We start from the raw sequence: 16,423 nt of genomic DNA on the forward strand, positions 1-16,423 counted from the left end.
TGAAATGGGGGCTCTTACTAACACTATACATTTTCCTTTTTATAATTTCAACTTTTATTTTAAATTCAAGGAGTCCATATGTAGGTTTGTTACATGGGTATATTACGTGATGCTGAAGGTTGGGGTATGACTGATCCCATCACCCAGATAGCATAGGACCCAATAGCTTTTCAGCCCTTGCCCCCCTCCCTCCTATAGAAATACTTAACCACACAGAAGTGTGCAATTTAGAACAAGACAGAGTCCAGATAATCAGTTGCAAGGGCCAGAATATGAATAAAATCATATTCATTTTGAAGCCACGTGTCAAATTCTTCTGTTTTATCCAGATTGATGTAGACTTTGAACAAATAATAAATGTAATATACCATACAAGAACACTTTATTTTGTGACTATTAATGGACTCTTGAAGTTTCTTTTGGCAGATGGAGATGGACACATGGATCATTTACTGCCAGGCTGTGAAGATAAAAATTGCCAAAAGAGTACCATCTACTTAGTGAGATCTGGGACAAAGCAGGTATATCAAGTTGCTTTTTAATGTAAACATTTTTTTATGTGCTTGGAAAAAAATCTTCAAAGGTTAGAAAAGTTACCTGTAGAATCAGAACAGAGGGAACCCCAAAATTAAGTTACCAACTTCCTCATTTTAACTTAATGAAATGCATTTAAATCTATTATTTTTTAATTTGTTGAGGGAGGAGCATTGTTATAATTATTTCTGGTGAAGAAAACCCATTCTGGATACTATAATTAAATGATCTTTTAGCTTTTTATATGCCAGGAATATGGCAGAACACACTATAATGAAAGGTTACATAGAAGAACATTGTATCTATTTTCGCAGCTGATGTTGTTTTTATTTGTGTTATCTAAACCTATTTTATTACCTCTTGCTGACTTTTACCTGTAACTTGTAGGTAAGCAGTTTCGAATCTGACAGTCACAGTGGAGGATTAATATGGGAATGATAGGTTGTAACAATCTTATTAGAATTGTTTTATTTTCTTTTGGGGGGTAATAAATGATAGAATAACATACTGACTTTTATAGCCCTTATGGAAAGGGAGCATCATATTTTATGTGAAAACAAATCTTCAAACAGTCAACATTCTAAAAGCGTTTAACTGGCCAGTCTGAATACAGTGGTGTTAAGTATACATAGCCAGTTACGGATGTCCTTGTTTCTTCTCCACCCCCACTGCTTCACTTTATAGCCTTAAAATAAAATAAATGAAAGCATTTAACTGTTCTACCTGTAAGTTTTATCTTGAACTTTTTTTAAGGTTTTGAATCACTTAAAACTTTAGATCAAGTAACACTTAATCATTGGTTCATAATTATTAGTAATCCTAGTAATTATTGCCTATTGACAGACTACTGTAAGAATATTTTCAAATTATACAGTCATCTCTCTCTCTGGGAAGATAAATGTCACGGTTCTTTGGTGACTATTATCAGTGTCATATTGATACTGAAAAATCTTTTTACATTTTAGGCCTTAATACATTTACTTTAACAGGAATACTTTATTCAATGTGGTTTATTCTCATTAATAACCTGTCAGCCTCTTCAGAAATTTGTGATAACGTGGCAGTGAAATACCTCATCTGCTAAAATAAAACCCAACAGTTTTTAAAAAATCAAGTGAAACCATTGAAACATTTTAATGATATATAAAATAATACTGTTTTGCTTAAAGAAAGATTGAAAAATTATTAAAGATGCATACCAATTTTTTTAAAACACTCATTTTCTGTAAATATGTCTTTTCCAAGTTTCCTTTTTCTCTGGTAAATTATACTTTCTTTGGAAAATATATAAATTATTGCAAATACTCTGTTTATTAACCCGTTTTCAAGAAACCGTCTTTAATATAATTTGACTTTCAGCCATATAAATGAGTCACCTGCTTAGAAGGAAAGGAAAGGAATCTCTAGGCATGTTTGGTCTCCTGCCATCTCAAGTCAGCTGTGCCTGCTTCTGCTCAGACATCTTCAGGTTATGTGCCAGCATTCATACTCAGCAAATTGTGGGCACATCTATAACTGTAATGGCATGATTTCTACTCTTCAGATTTCTAGTTATTAAAAAGTGAAGATTTATGTTATCTGAAGAGAAAGGGATTTCTAAAAGCTTATTTTGAAATCAGCCTGTTCTTTCTGTTCTCTTCATGGCCATTAATATAGAAATAAAGGAATTTACTAAAAATGTAGCTTCCGGCCATTTTAGTGACAGAGCTCATTCTTCTTGGCTGAGAATTGCCTGTCAGTTACTGATGAAGCCTGTCAGGCCTGGTGTTGTTTGCAAAGCCTCAGGAGCTGCTCGGCTGGAAGGTAATGACTGAAGTCATCTGCATGTGTAAGAGGCACAGCAGCAGAATGAACAAGGGGGTCTCTGTCATGTTCTAACTTTCCTCCTAAGTTGGTCCTCCCAAAAGGACATCAGTATTAGATGATATTACAGTTTGCTCTAGTTTTTTTAAAATATTCATTTGAGTGTTTCTATGTGACACAGTTTTAAATTATGTAATCTGACTAGATGTGTATTAATATCAGTTCAATCCTAAGATTCGTGCAATATTGTGAAAAACTTTCTAAGGCTTTCTGTGCCAGTTAGACAAAAATGAGTAGGATAAATTCTAACGGAGACTACTTTTTTTCTTTCCCCAGAGTGTCACCTATTCACTAGAGTAAATTATGATACCCTACCATATTGTAGAGATAAAGACGTTAAGTAAAATAATGCTTATCTTGAAAACTTAATGGATCATTTGTTTTGCAAATTGTAAATTTTTTCATAACTAGAAAGTCTGATCCTTTTCTCTTAATCCATAGTGGGTTCCAGTCCTACAAGATTTCAGTAATAAGGGCACACTCTGGGGCTTTGTGCCGTTTGTGGATGAACAGCAACCAACTGAAATACCAATTCCAATTACCCTTCATATTGGAGACTACAATATGGATGGCTATCCAGATGCTCTGGTCATACTAAAGAACACATCTGGAAGGTAAGGAAATTAAATCAAGTGAGAAATATTTGTAAACTATGTGAGAAATATTTGCAAACCATGGTGCTTTGCAACTGAATAGTACCTAAATATGTTATAATCTCTTAAATAAGGAACATGATGAGCTCAGTTCCTGTGTTTTAATTTGATCCCTGCACTTCTCACAACTGCGTAGAATACCTATTTTTTTCCCACAGATTCATTATCTGTAAAACAAAAATGAACACCCAGTCTGAAGTAAAAAGTTATATTTCACTCAGTAAAACTTAATCTTTAAGAGGTCAAAAGTTTTTATAGGCAAATGACCCAATTACATTTTGAGACCGAAGACACTGGTGGTTAAGAACTGACTCTAGGCTTTGATCGCAGTCCAACCACTTACCCTCTGTGTGACCTTGGTCATGTTACTCAAATTCTTCATGTGTAAAATACGTGTAATAATTGTACCTCTGTCATGGAGTTATAGTAAAGATTAAATAAGGTAAAAGTAAATGAATGACTTAGAAAGATACTCTTGGCATATTGATTTTACATTTGGTAAATGTTGTTACATTATTATTGCTTGTTTTGTAATGACACTGGAAATTCCACCATGACTATTGATATTTTCTGTATGTGTAAACTGTGAGTACATTTATTGCATTAGCAGTGACTTTTAATGCTGCAATTACTTTAATTTTTGAAATAGAAGTACCAATAGATAAACCAATATAGTTAAACTCATAATTAGCTTGAATCCTGACAGATGCCATAAATATGACTGTTCCTAAATTTTAATACCTTATCATTTTATTCATCTCACAATTAATGATATTCCTTGGCCCTTATTCTTTCTTTCCTTTTACATTATTTTTCTGTGTATTAATTTATTTGTTGACTCTGGAATTACTAGTGATTCAGCTCCATATTCAGAACCAGGCTCATGATACAAAACAACTTCTTCAGAAAAAGTCAGACCTATTATTGCTTTTAACACCAGTGTTGTCTGGAAATCTGATATTTAGAGAAATATTTATCATTAGTGAGTGTTCCTAAACTATTTATAGAAAAGCGTGGAGAGTCTGTATGTTAACTTTCCTAAGCACGTTGGTTTGAAATTATAATGTCTCTGCATCATGTTTGTAGAGTTTTCCAAGGACATGACCATGGTGTTATGCAGAGTTTAATATGTACTTATAACCTACGTGTGTGAAACAGATCTGATATAGCCAAAACAAACTTCTGAATGGAACGTGAGTGTTACTCCTTTTGAAAGCATAGTGACACATAAAAGCAAAGAACTGCAAAATTACTTTATTTTAGACATTGGGTCTATTCAGAAGAATAAGAAATTACATTTTAAATTCATTTAATCCTGTGATTACTCATCCTTAGAATATTTAAATAATTTATATTTTACTATAAAAGTTCTTTATCAACAGCGTTTTTTGTTAACAATTCCTTTGCCATTTAGCAATACAGATGGTATCAACTGCTAACTCAGCAGTGAACACTTTAGTTCTGCAGGAAAAATAAGTACTAAAGGCAGTTGTACTTTTTTATGAAAGTCTTAATACCATTATAAAAGCAGTTGTGTAAAAATCAATTATTTCTTTTCTGTTCTTTTAAGGTAGATGAAAATTGAAGGATAGAGTTCAGTTCATCTCAATGTTCATTCCATCACAGATGAGAAGTAGCCCTAACTTTAAATTAAATCTGAATATTATTTAGAGTTGCTGTTACATTTCTGTAGGAAAATTTGACAAATCATATTAAAATTAATGCTCTAGACCTTGTTAGGTCATTTTCTAAAATTCAAGGACAGATTGTAATTTCCTAGTAATAAATAAATATTTATTTAACACTGGTACTATAGAAGTTATGTTAGTAATGTATCATGTCAAGCACATAGAGTGAATATTTCTTCCTTCTTTTGAGAATTTTATCTGGTGACTGCATTTAAGAGTGTGACTCTTAGTCTTCATTCTGACTATTCCTATCACCTTTGTATGATACAGTCAAAATGTTGACATATTTAAGAAGAGTTTTATTGTTACTAATATATTGCAAGTCACTGGATGAAACTGGATAGCAAAACCTGAGCTTCCATTGGGCTTTTATAGGAGTTCCAAGCCTAGAAGTACCTAAGAATAAAAAACGTTTTTGGCAGCAAAGAAGCACACTCAGAAGTCTGAGTATCAGCTATGAGGGCATCCCAAACCTATAAAATGGCAAGTACATCTGTAAATGGCCAAATGTAATATATTGCCTGTTAGTTAATGCTGGGGAAAAAATGGTTTTTGTTTATGAAATAATTTTACTTTGTATTACTCTAGCCTCATTTTTCATAGGTTAGTTATTATCTTTATTTTACAAATATGAAAATGGTCTGAGATAAATCGGACAACTTACCCAATATCATACAGCTAGTAAGTTGGAATTCCTAATTCGGTTATAATCTGCATTTTCATCCGCATCCTCAGCTTTATACAATAATTTACCTTTACATTAATGACCCTGACTCATCAATGAAAGGTTACATTATGTTGCAGATGTTCTACTTTTTTAAAAAGGCATAGAGGTTGATAGTACAAGGGCCTACATCTGTGGGAACATTTCTAGCCACTATTCTTTTTAATTTTCTCTATGAAGTAGAGATGCCGGTGAGGCTACAGAGAAAAGGGAACACTTATACACTGTTGGTGGGAATCTAGATTAGTTGAACCACTGTGGAAAGCAGTTTGGAGATTTTTCCAAGAACTTATAACTGCCATTCAACCCAGCAATCCCATTACTGGGTATATACCCACAGGAAAATAAACTGTTTTACCGAAAACACACATGCACATGTATGTTCATTGCAGCACTATTCACAATAGCAGAGACGTGGAATCAATGTAGGTGCCCATCAATAGTGGATTGGATTTTTAAAAATATGGTATAAATACGTTATGGAATACCATGCAGCCATGAAAAATAACAAAATCTTGTACTTTACAGCAACCTGGATGCAGCTGGAGGCCATTTTCCTAAGCAAATTAACACAGGCACAGAAAATCAAATACTGCGTGTTCTCACTAATAAGTGGGAGCTAAACAGTGTGTACTCATGGACATAAAAATTCCAACAGTAAACACTGGGAACTACTAGAGAGGGAAGAGAGGAAGGAGATCAAGAGTTGAAAAACTAACTGTTGGGTACTGTGCTTAGTACCTGGGTGATGGGATCAGTCATACCCCAAAACTCAGTACCATGCAGTATACCCATGTAATAAATTTGCTCATGTACCCTGTGAATCTAAAATAAAAGTTGAAATTATAAATGTTAAGAAAGAAAGAAATATTGTCCTGGATGTAAACTCATTGTGTCTCATTATCGAAGAACACCTCATAATTGCTATGTTGGCTAGCCTTCACTTAACCAACTCCAACTTCATAACTTGGAATTTGTAAAGATCAAAAAATTTTCTTTCAATAATATTGCCTATTCATCTACTATAATGAATCCCATACTAAAATTCTTAGTCCCATAATAAAATGGAAAAAGAACTCCACTAATTAGTTCTGAGGGAAGAAACCTTTGTAGACAGTGAGAGTTAATTCTACCGTTAATCCCAACGGAGATACATTAAAAGATATATTACACATTATTTATTTTGTCAGCAATCAATTTTAAAGTATTAAATACCCTTACTAAATTTATAGGTGTAAAGTTGCATTCCTTTATACTTCTTAAATTTTCTTTAAGTCTTTAGATACGACTCCTTCACATTTTTAGTATTATTTGCCTTTTTAATTTCTTTCATCAGACTTGATAAAGGCTTCTTCCTCCGTCTTATTATTTCAGTCATGTCTGTGTTTTTGTTGGTATTGTAGAGGTTCAAAGAATCACCTTTATTTTCAGTAAGATGAATTTCTTCTATGAATATTTTCTTTATGTTTGTTTTTACATTTTTTCCTGTTTTGCTTTCTTCAAGTTTATTTTTATTTTTTATTTTTTATTTTTTACGTTATTTCATTGAATACTAAACTAATAGGTGTTTACTCTTGTTTTCTATTAAGTGCTTTTAAGACTAAATATTGTGAGCTTGGCTTCAGGTCATATATTTTGATACTATGTGGTTTCTTTGTTCTTTCTTATTTAAAATTTTGCATATACACAGAATTATTTAGAAAGGTATTTTAAAGAGTTCACATAAATATGTTTGGGAAGTTGCATTTATCGTTGTTTTTTGGATTTGAGTCTATCTCTTCATTTTTTGTTCTTTTAGTATGGCATTGCAAATATAAATGTGGCTTATGCAATACTTTTAGAAACTTGTTGAAATGTTTCTGGTAGTTTAATAGCTCAGTGAATGGTTATCTGAAATATCATTCCTGTTAATTATAGTATTTAAATCTTTATTTTTATTTTCTTTTCTACCTTTTATTGGATTATTCAACATTTTCTTCCTTTTATAGTTCCTAAGGGGGTTAACATATTAAAATTTTTGTTTTTGTCATAGTGGTTACATTTAAATATTAATACCTATACTTAAATTTTACCTTTAATGAACTACTGGAGTTAATATGTAAGGCAAGAATTTTAGGACACTTCTAGTTCTCTCTCTCCCCACCCCAATTACTTCTCATTCAGTGGTATTATCAATTGATGGAATGATTTTCACATTTTGTTGCTACAGTTATTTACACTTAGCTACAGGGTTTACTGGTTTCTCTGATCACCATTGAATATTATATCTTTCATTCTTTCTTCAGTTTCCATTTTTCTGGACACATTATCAAGTAATTCTATCTGGGAGAGTCTGCAGCCTCTTTCTGAAACTTTACATGTCTGAAATTTTCTTTATTTTCCTCCAGCCTGAATTGCTAACTTGGCTGAGTACAGGATTCTAGATTCAAAATTATTTTACTTCATATCCTTAAAGACACTTCGCCATTAAATTCCAATATTCACTTTTGCTAGTCAAGTCTGGTGATAATCTGATTGTTCATTGCAGGTAACCTCTTATGTTCTAAGATACTGGATTTGTACTTTATCCATAGTAGTTTGAAATGTTATCATGTGGAGTTGAATTGTGACTCCTGTAAATTTCTGTTATTTTTGTCTTCTCTTTCATTCTCTTAGTTTTTTTATTATTATTATTTACTTGTTAATTTGTTTCTAAAGCTCATATTAGAACACATGAGGGAAGTTGTAGGTCTGTCCTCCTTCTCTCTCCTGATACACGCACATTTTTTAACTTGTATCTTTTGTGCTGTGTTCTGGAAAAATGTCTTTATTCAGCTCATTGACTACCTTGATTATAGAAGTGAACAAGACAGAAATGAAATTTACTCACTACAAAGTACTAGTTACCACTGTGAAAGCAACCCAGAAAATACGACTTACAGACACTGGGTAAGAAGTATCATTTTCCAAGCAGTTTATGTGTATAAGATAGCACATCATTAATTACAGAGAGAAAGTAGTAAATGATATATGAGTGTATATACTTGTCTTTCCGTACAAATTATGTTGGTAAATTTCATTACTTATACACTAGTGGTACCAAGATAAATTTCATCATTTTCCATGATGTCCATGAAGTCCACTGATGAGTGCACTTCTAAATTTGTTTTTACATAAAATTATACTATGATAAAGTAAAGTAAGCTTTTTAGCTGTTGAATCATCAACATATACGGTTAACTTTTGTATTTTGTAGGGCAATGCTGGGAAAGGAGAATGCCATTCTGAGATAATATACTTAAATCCATTTTATTTAATATCAATCAGCTTTTTTACAAGAATAGTGGCCACAAAGTTTTATGACTGCCAAGGAATAGTTAGCAGTCCTCTTCAAAAGAATAGTGATGTGGAAGATTTTGCACTCTTTTTTGGTATATCTTCACTATCTATATGAATCAGACTAGTGGTTATTGTGTATGGAATCACCAGGATGACAAGATGGAAAATCCCTCTCCTAATAGTCTGTGAATAGAGCAAGACTTAGATTCAGGCCTCTCTTGTTATATATATACTTTCAGTCACATATATTAATAAGAGGAGAAATAAAACACAAATGGAGATTGTTTTTACAAATGTACAGACAACATTTATGCTCAAATTGTGAAACACATGCACTGCATCATCTCTCACATACAGTTAAAAGTTTACTGTTAAATGCATCTTTGGATAAGAGAATTAAATAAAGATCATGTACTTTGGATCTCAGTTGAAATGCCAGTGCTACCACTTGTACTTCTGTTTCCTTTTGTCATTTATTTGACCTGTCTATGTATCTGTAAATTTATAAAATGAAGGTGGTTATACCTACCCTGAAAGTTCCTTGTGAAGATTGAAATACCATTCATTTCCCTTTCCCTCTTAAGTTTAACTAAGAAACCTATAATTAAGCTAGACTGGCACAATGTGAGTGATGACTTTAATTCCGAGAGATCTGTGAACAGCTCGGTCACCTCCTACCAACTGTAGACTACACAGATTATTGATACGGAAAGAACTGATGGGTATTTCATTTCTCTTCTTTTCCTACAACTATATATCCCAAAGGGTTGTTTATGTTTCAGAACATTTAAAACATGTAAGTTAAAGTGTATCAATCTAAGAATTTTTTTTTCCAAATCCCAGTGACTTAGTCAGATTAGACTAATTTAAGTAAAGGTAGAATACGTTGAAAACTTGCAACAGAAAATTATTAACAGGCCAGGTGTGGTGACTCAAGTCTGTAATCCTAGCACTTTCAGAGGCCAAGGTGAGAGGATCAGTAGAGCCCAGAAGTTCAACACCAGCCTGGGCAACATAGTGGGACCCCATCTCTACAAAAAATAAAATGAAATAAATTAGCCAGGCATTGTGGCAGGTACCTAGGCACTCAGGAGGCCTGAGTAGGAGGATCACCTGAGCCTAGGAATTGGAGGTTGCAGTGAGCTGTAATTACACCACTGCACTCCAGTCTGGGTGACAGAGCCAGACCTTGTCTGTAAGGAAATAAAAGGGAAGGGCGCAGTGGCTCACACTGTAATCCCAGCACTTTGGGAGGCGGAGGCAGAGGCGGGCGGATCACGAGGCCAGGACATCGAGACCGTCATGGCTAATATGGTGAAACCCCATCTCTCCTAAAAATACAAAAAATTAGCTGGGTTTGGTGGTGGGCGCCTGTGGTCTCAGCTACTCGGGAGGCGGAGCTTGCAGTGAGCCCAGATCGCACCACTGCACTGTAGCCTGGGAGACAGAGCGAGACTCCATCTCCAAAAAAAAAAAAAAAGGAAAAACAAAATGACTAACACTAAAAGGGAGAATTAAAAGGTATCAGCAGGAAGTGTGTTTCTGTAGATTTCAGGAGGTAGCTTAAAATGTCAAAATCTTTACAGATCCTCACTTCGTAACCTTTTCCTCCTAAGGCTGGTAGATTAAGCGCTATATTGGATAATTGTTTTCAATGTTGTGTATGTGAATTTTTAAAACACATAATAAGTCTTTGGTAGCAAGATACATCTGTTTACATAAGCCCATCACCTTTTCTCACTTTCTTCATAAGCAAAAACAGAAATAAAGAATACATACTATACAGAAAGAATGTATAAGGAAAATATAAATCAGCATTATTTTTTTTTTTTTTTTTTTTTTTTTTTTGAGACAGAGTCTTACTCTGTCGCCCAGGCTGGAGTGCAATGGTGCGATCTTGGTTCACTGCAAGCTCCGCGGGTTCACGCCATTCTCCTGCCTCAGCGTCCCACGTAGCTGGGACTACAGGCGTCCGCCACCAGGTCCGGCCAGTTGTTTTGTATTTTTAGTAGAGATGGGGTTTCACTGTGTTAGCCAGGATAGTCTCGATCTCCTGACCTCGTGATTCGGCCTCCCAAGCTGTGATTACAGACGTGAGCCACCGCGCCCAGCCTATAGCCTGTTTTTCTTCATATATTTGTCACTAAATCTAAATAGAATATCAAGACCTCGTCTCTGTTTTTGCAGAAAAGAAGCTTGGTTCAGACTGATCTAAGTGTTTTCTTCATACCAATGTGCAAACATAACAAATGTAAGTCAGGTATCAAGGCGACATGGCACAGTGGCATGAGAATTAGATTTGATATAAAAAGGTTTGCTTTAAAAGCCTGACAGCGTCATAATTTCTTCATCTGTGAAATGAAGCATATACTTCTGGTGCATTACGGAGAAGTTGTCAAAATAAGAGTATAAATGCGAGAGGAAAGTACAGGGTGTCCCATTAAATTAGGCTTTATATGTCTTTAATTTATTGGTAACAGCTTTTTACTTCCACAAAGTAAGTTTTTACAATGTTTAAATTGCCTGCATCTAGTGATTGCAGCATTAAGATCTTGGACATAGTATAATCATTTAAATATACTATGTATTAGTTGTTAACATTGCTAAAAAAAAGAATACCGAAAATGTCATACCTAAAGAAGAGGCCTTTTCCTCAGCAGGCCTTCTTTTAACTGAAGTATTTTGGAGCAGTGCGCATGACTTATTTTAAAAGACAGATTTCTCTAGTCTTTTAAATATGAATACAAATTTTGACTCTTAAAAGTAACTGGTAACCCTTCTGTTAATAGAAAAAAAACAAATACAAGTTCCTTGAGAGCAGGAGTCTTAAAGAACCAGAATAATTCCCTCTTTGTTTTAGTAGCAGGTACTTATTCTTTCTTGTGCTGCTTTTCACATTTACTACACCATAGCATTGCTTTTATAATCAGAAACCTCAGAAACATAAAGACTTTTTTTTTTTTTTAACACATTGGGGAAACTAGACAAGGTCACATCTATATGGCTGGCTGCCTCTTCAGCATCTGGCATCCTTGAGAAAATACCTAATGAAGTGAGTTAGTGGGCTAAGTCTTGAGTTTATCCAGTGCTATAGTCTAATAATAAAAAACCTGGTTGATTTTGATCAGCCAATAAAATGAGTCCTGTTAAACAAAATTTTAACGAGGATTTTTGAATAGATTAATAAGCACCAGATATAGATAAAATCATTTTATAATTGATCCTCTGTCAAATCAGGCATTCCCTATATCATTATCATTTGTCAGTCATGAAATATTTAGCTCGAAAAAAATAGGAAATAGCTGGGCACGATGGCTCATGCCTGTAATTCCAGGACTTTGGCAGGCTGAGGTGGGCAGATCACTTGAGGTCAGGAGTTCAAGACCAGCCTGGCCAATATGGTGAACCCTTGTCTCTACTAAAAATGCAAAAATTAGCCAGCATGGTGGCGGGCTCCTGTAGTCCCAGCTACTCAGGAGGCTGAGGCAGGAGAATTGCTGGAACCTGGAAGACAGAGGTTGCAGTGAGCTGAATCGTGCCATTGCACTCCGGCCTGGGTGGCAGAGTGAGACGCCACCTCAAGAAAAAAGAAAAAGAAACATTGGAAATACTGCCAGTTTGAAATAGAATTCATCTTCACTCTAAATCAACACAGACTCAATAAGGCACTTACAGGTTTGACCTTTTTATATTTTAATACATTAATTTACATTTTCTCTAGTTTTTAGTCCGTTGTCTCTCAGTGAAAATCTGCACCAAGAATCATCTTGAACACTGTTCCTATGGGAAGGAGGATTGTCTAATGGTGGTTGTTTTGTTCACTGATCTGTGTTTTATTCTCATTTGTGTTTTAGTAAATCTCTCTGGTCGTGAATGTTATTTACTTTTATTAAGGCACATAGATTTCTGTGTTTCAATACTTTTTAAAAATTATACTCCTGGGCTTTTAGGGCTGAAAGGAAATATAAAATCACATAGTCTACTTATTTATGAATTAATTAGGGCACAGAGAACTTAAGTGATTTATCTAAGATCACTCACTTAGTAGTAGAATTGAGTGGATCACTCAGAAGTAGATCTAGTTCATTGCACAATGTTTTTCACTGTGCTACGTATTTATTCAATAATTTGTCTATAATTACGAAGGAGCATTATGCTAGAATCTGAAAATAAATAACTGAAATTCGGCACTCTGTACCAGCACTAGCATTCTGTATTCAGAAGTTCCATCGAGTGTTTCAAGATGTCTTTTTTATATTAAGCTCTTTTTAAGCCATCTGCCTTCTATTTTAATGTATATTGTAAGAATCATTAAAGCCAAATTTATTGTTAAAATCTTGGAGACGCATAGGCAGCGGCCCTTCAGCTGTGAGCTTTTGCCTCCATGGCTATCCAAACATATCATTTCACCACCAAGTAACAGTCATTGGAATTCAGAACTGTCACTCTAGGAAAGGTGGAGTAGTCTCCAGTTCCTCCAGGTCTTTCTTTACTCAGGGACCTTATCCTTCTTCCCTTACCTGCTGCCCCCAGGGGTTTGAAGAACTGGACCTTCTCTCAGCCATTCATGTCAGAGCTCTCCAGCACACCCTTGTGACCAAGTGGTAGAGATGGCTGACTAGAAGCATTTCAAGCACACCTCATACTTCGAAGAGCAAAACAGCATGTAGACTATTACACTTAGAATACATTTTCCAAGAAGGAACATGAAGAAGTCAACAGAAAAGAAACAAGAAAAAAACAGGAAGAAGAAGGAAAACAGGAAGCCTATTTGACCAGAGTGGGCCAGGAACTGGGAGTGATTCCCCCATACAGGAAAAGGTGAATGAGACTCTTTCTGCAGTCCACTTTCCCACTGGGGAATCATACAATCCAGACCGTAGGAGAGTACCATGTCCCTCTCAAGTCCTGAATCTAACTTAGGGAGTAGCCAGGAGACTATGAGAAGGAACTGTTCCAGGGAAAGAACATCCTGTGCCCTTTCTGAAACATAAGTGGCCACCATAAGACACCACTCTTGATCCTACCTTTTAGCAGACTATGCACAGTCCTGGGAACCAGGCCAGAACTGATAAGCAAGTGTGTCATTGGCTCCAGCCAAAGGTATGGGATTCAGGCACCTCCCCATCATGGAACTGGGCTGGGAGGGGTTTCACCTGGGAGCCACAGTTTTATGGCCTGGGGCTGTATTGCAGTCCAAAGACAAACAGCTTGTGATTTGGCTGGCTGCCTCAGCGTGATGCCAGTGGCAGGCCGTAGGATGGTGTCCCACTAGGTTGAGAGCATGAGAGCAAGGCAGATCTCACTACCACCTGCTAGGCTATGGAAACTGAGCCACCCCACCTTCCCCATGCTGGTTAGTTGGAACAGAAAGAGTTACTCCACTTCTCCCTGAACTATTGTTCCAGTGGCCTGAGAACTGTCCTCCAACCCGCATCAGAACTGGCACTTGTGCTGGCCATTAGGAGGACCAGGTATAGACCTGCCCATCTCAGCCCCACCCTGCTTTCTCCTCTACCCAGCACCACCAGCTTTCCCCCCTGTTTCCCACCTTGGAAGCAAAGTACAGGACTGAGGCCACTGAGAATTCCAGGGCCCAACCCATTGCCTGGGAAACCCAACTACATTTCCAGGTTAACAAAGGTCAAGCCTTGACTCTAATACGACCACTGCAGCTGGCTCTCACCAGCAAGCACTACCTACTGGCCAGGAGATCAACCTGCACAACCACTACAAAGTCTGATACAGTTTCATCCTAGAAGTAAATAGCTTTGCAGCCTAAAAGGGAACAGCATTGTCTAACCTAAGAGAATATTTTGAACATCAGACAAAGACGAGTAAAGGTAGCAGATCCCATTCCTGCCTATCAGAGCCATGGTGCTGGTACCGCCCTTCACTCCCCAAGCGGAGACCTCAACAGATTTTACCAGGGGCCTGAGGACTCCCCCACCACCCCACTCAGGGCTGGTGTGTACATCTGCCATGGGGGACCTGAGTGCAGGGTTCCCCAATCTGGCTTTACCCAGCTTTACCACCCCATCCTAGAGTGAAGGTGACTCAAGCCCTTGAGCACTCCAGGGCCCAACCCACCACCTGGGACACTGAAGCACTTCTCCAGGTGTTAACAAAGACCATACATAAACCCTACTGCTATCATGGCCGCCTGCTGTAACTGGCATGTACCACCTACTGACCAGGTCAGCCTCCAAAACACAAGAAAAATCTGCTGAAAAAGATGCACAGCAATCAGGAAGGAGACCGGCTTCGTGTGACCTCTGCATCCACCATCACCCATGCCACCCTGGCTTCTCAGTATTCTGAAGTGGCTTCTTCATCCACCCAGTACACCACTTCTACAACTGCCATTTTAGAAACCCACCAAATTAAAGCTATTTATAACCAATATTGTACAGAGTCTTTGCTACTGAACATACCCAGAAGCAAAGCCAAAACAGCCCTACTCAACAACATCATAGTCACATCCTGAAGAGAAAAAAAAAAAAATCCCCCCAAAGAAAGTAAATTCAAAAGCAAGAAGAAGCAACTGTTTTCTCATATGCAAAGAAATTAGTGTAATAATGCAGAAGTATTTAATAGCAAAGGGTTATGGTATCCCCAAAGAAACAATAATTCTCTGGTAATAGATCCTAACCAAAAAGAAATATCCAAAATACCAATTAAATTATTGATTGTAAAGAATCTCATGGAAATAAAAGACAAATCTGAAAACCAGTACTGATGAATCAATAAATTAATTTTGAATATGAATGACAAATGTACCAACGAGATGGATATCATTATTTCTAAAAAAGCCAGAACTGCTAGAAAGGAAAAAAATTATTGAAGGAATTAAACAAGACAGTTGAAAGTTTCAACAAGAGACTAGACCAAGCAAAGGAGAGAATCTCACTGCTTGAAACAGATCTTTTAAATTAATAGAGTCAGAAAAAAATGAACAAAGACTTCACTATGTTACTACATAATAATGATTACGCTTATGAATGTTTGGTATTTCCTAGAGAGAAGAAAAAGCAACAAGACTAGAAAACCTATTTAAGGAAATAGTACATTAAAATTTTCCTAGTCTTGCAAAAGATTTATACATTCAAGTATAAAAGGCCCAGCAAATACCAGAAAAGTGCACTTCAAGACATAGCTCACCAAGAAATATAGTCATTTAACTGTATAAAGTCAAGATGTAGGAAAAAATCTGATGTCGAGTTGCCTATAAGAGAAACCTTATCAGAGTAGCAGTGTACTTCTCAGCATAAGACTTAACAAGCCAGAATGGATTGAGAGCATTTTTTCTGAGTTCTTAAAGAGAAAAAAAAAAGGGGGGGGGAAACTATCAGTCAGGAATTTTATATCCTGGTAGAATAAGCTTGATAAATGAAGTAGAAATAAAGTCTTTGCCACAAAAGCAAACATCAAGGGAAGTGGTCACAAATAGACTGGACCCACAAGAAATACTCAAAGGAATTCTAAACGTGGAAACAAAGGGTCAATACTTACCACCATAAAAGCACAGGAAAGCGTAAAATATTAACCTTGTTGTAAATGATTTAAATATTCCACTTAAAAGATAAAAATTGATGGAATGGGTTTTTAAAACTCAGCCAACTACATGCTGCTTGTAAGAAATC

General features: G+C 36.0%; 1 protein-coding gene across 1 annotated transcript in view; it reads left to right on the forward strand.

Annotated features, from left to right (window-relative positions):
- Positions 1-2,300: 2,300 nt before the first annotated feature.
- Positions 2,301-16,423, forward strand: part of ITFG1 (integrin alpha FG-GAP repeat containing 1) — a 143,757-nt gene continuing 129,634 nt past the window's right edge. Inside the window, exons 1-2 of the mRNA XM_012002454.1 lie at positions 2,301-2,362; positions 2,839-3,011. Coding sequence (XP_011857844.1) covers positions 2,962-3,011 — 50 coding nt within the window. The 5' untranslated portion in view covers positions 2,301-2,362; positions 2,839-2,961. The remainder of the gene's footprint in view (positions 2,363-2,838; positions 3,012-16,423) is intronic.

This window comes from Mandrillus leucophaeus, unplaced genomic scaffold, assembly GCF_000951045.1.
Source record: "Mandrillus leucophaeus isolate KB7577 unplaced genomic scaffold, Mleu.le_1.0 Scaffold689, whole genome shotgun sequence".
Taxonomy (NCBI): domain Eukaryota; kingdom Metazoa; phylum Chordata; class Mammalia; order Primates; family Cercopithecidae; genus Mandrillus; species Mandrillus leucophaeus.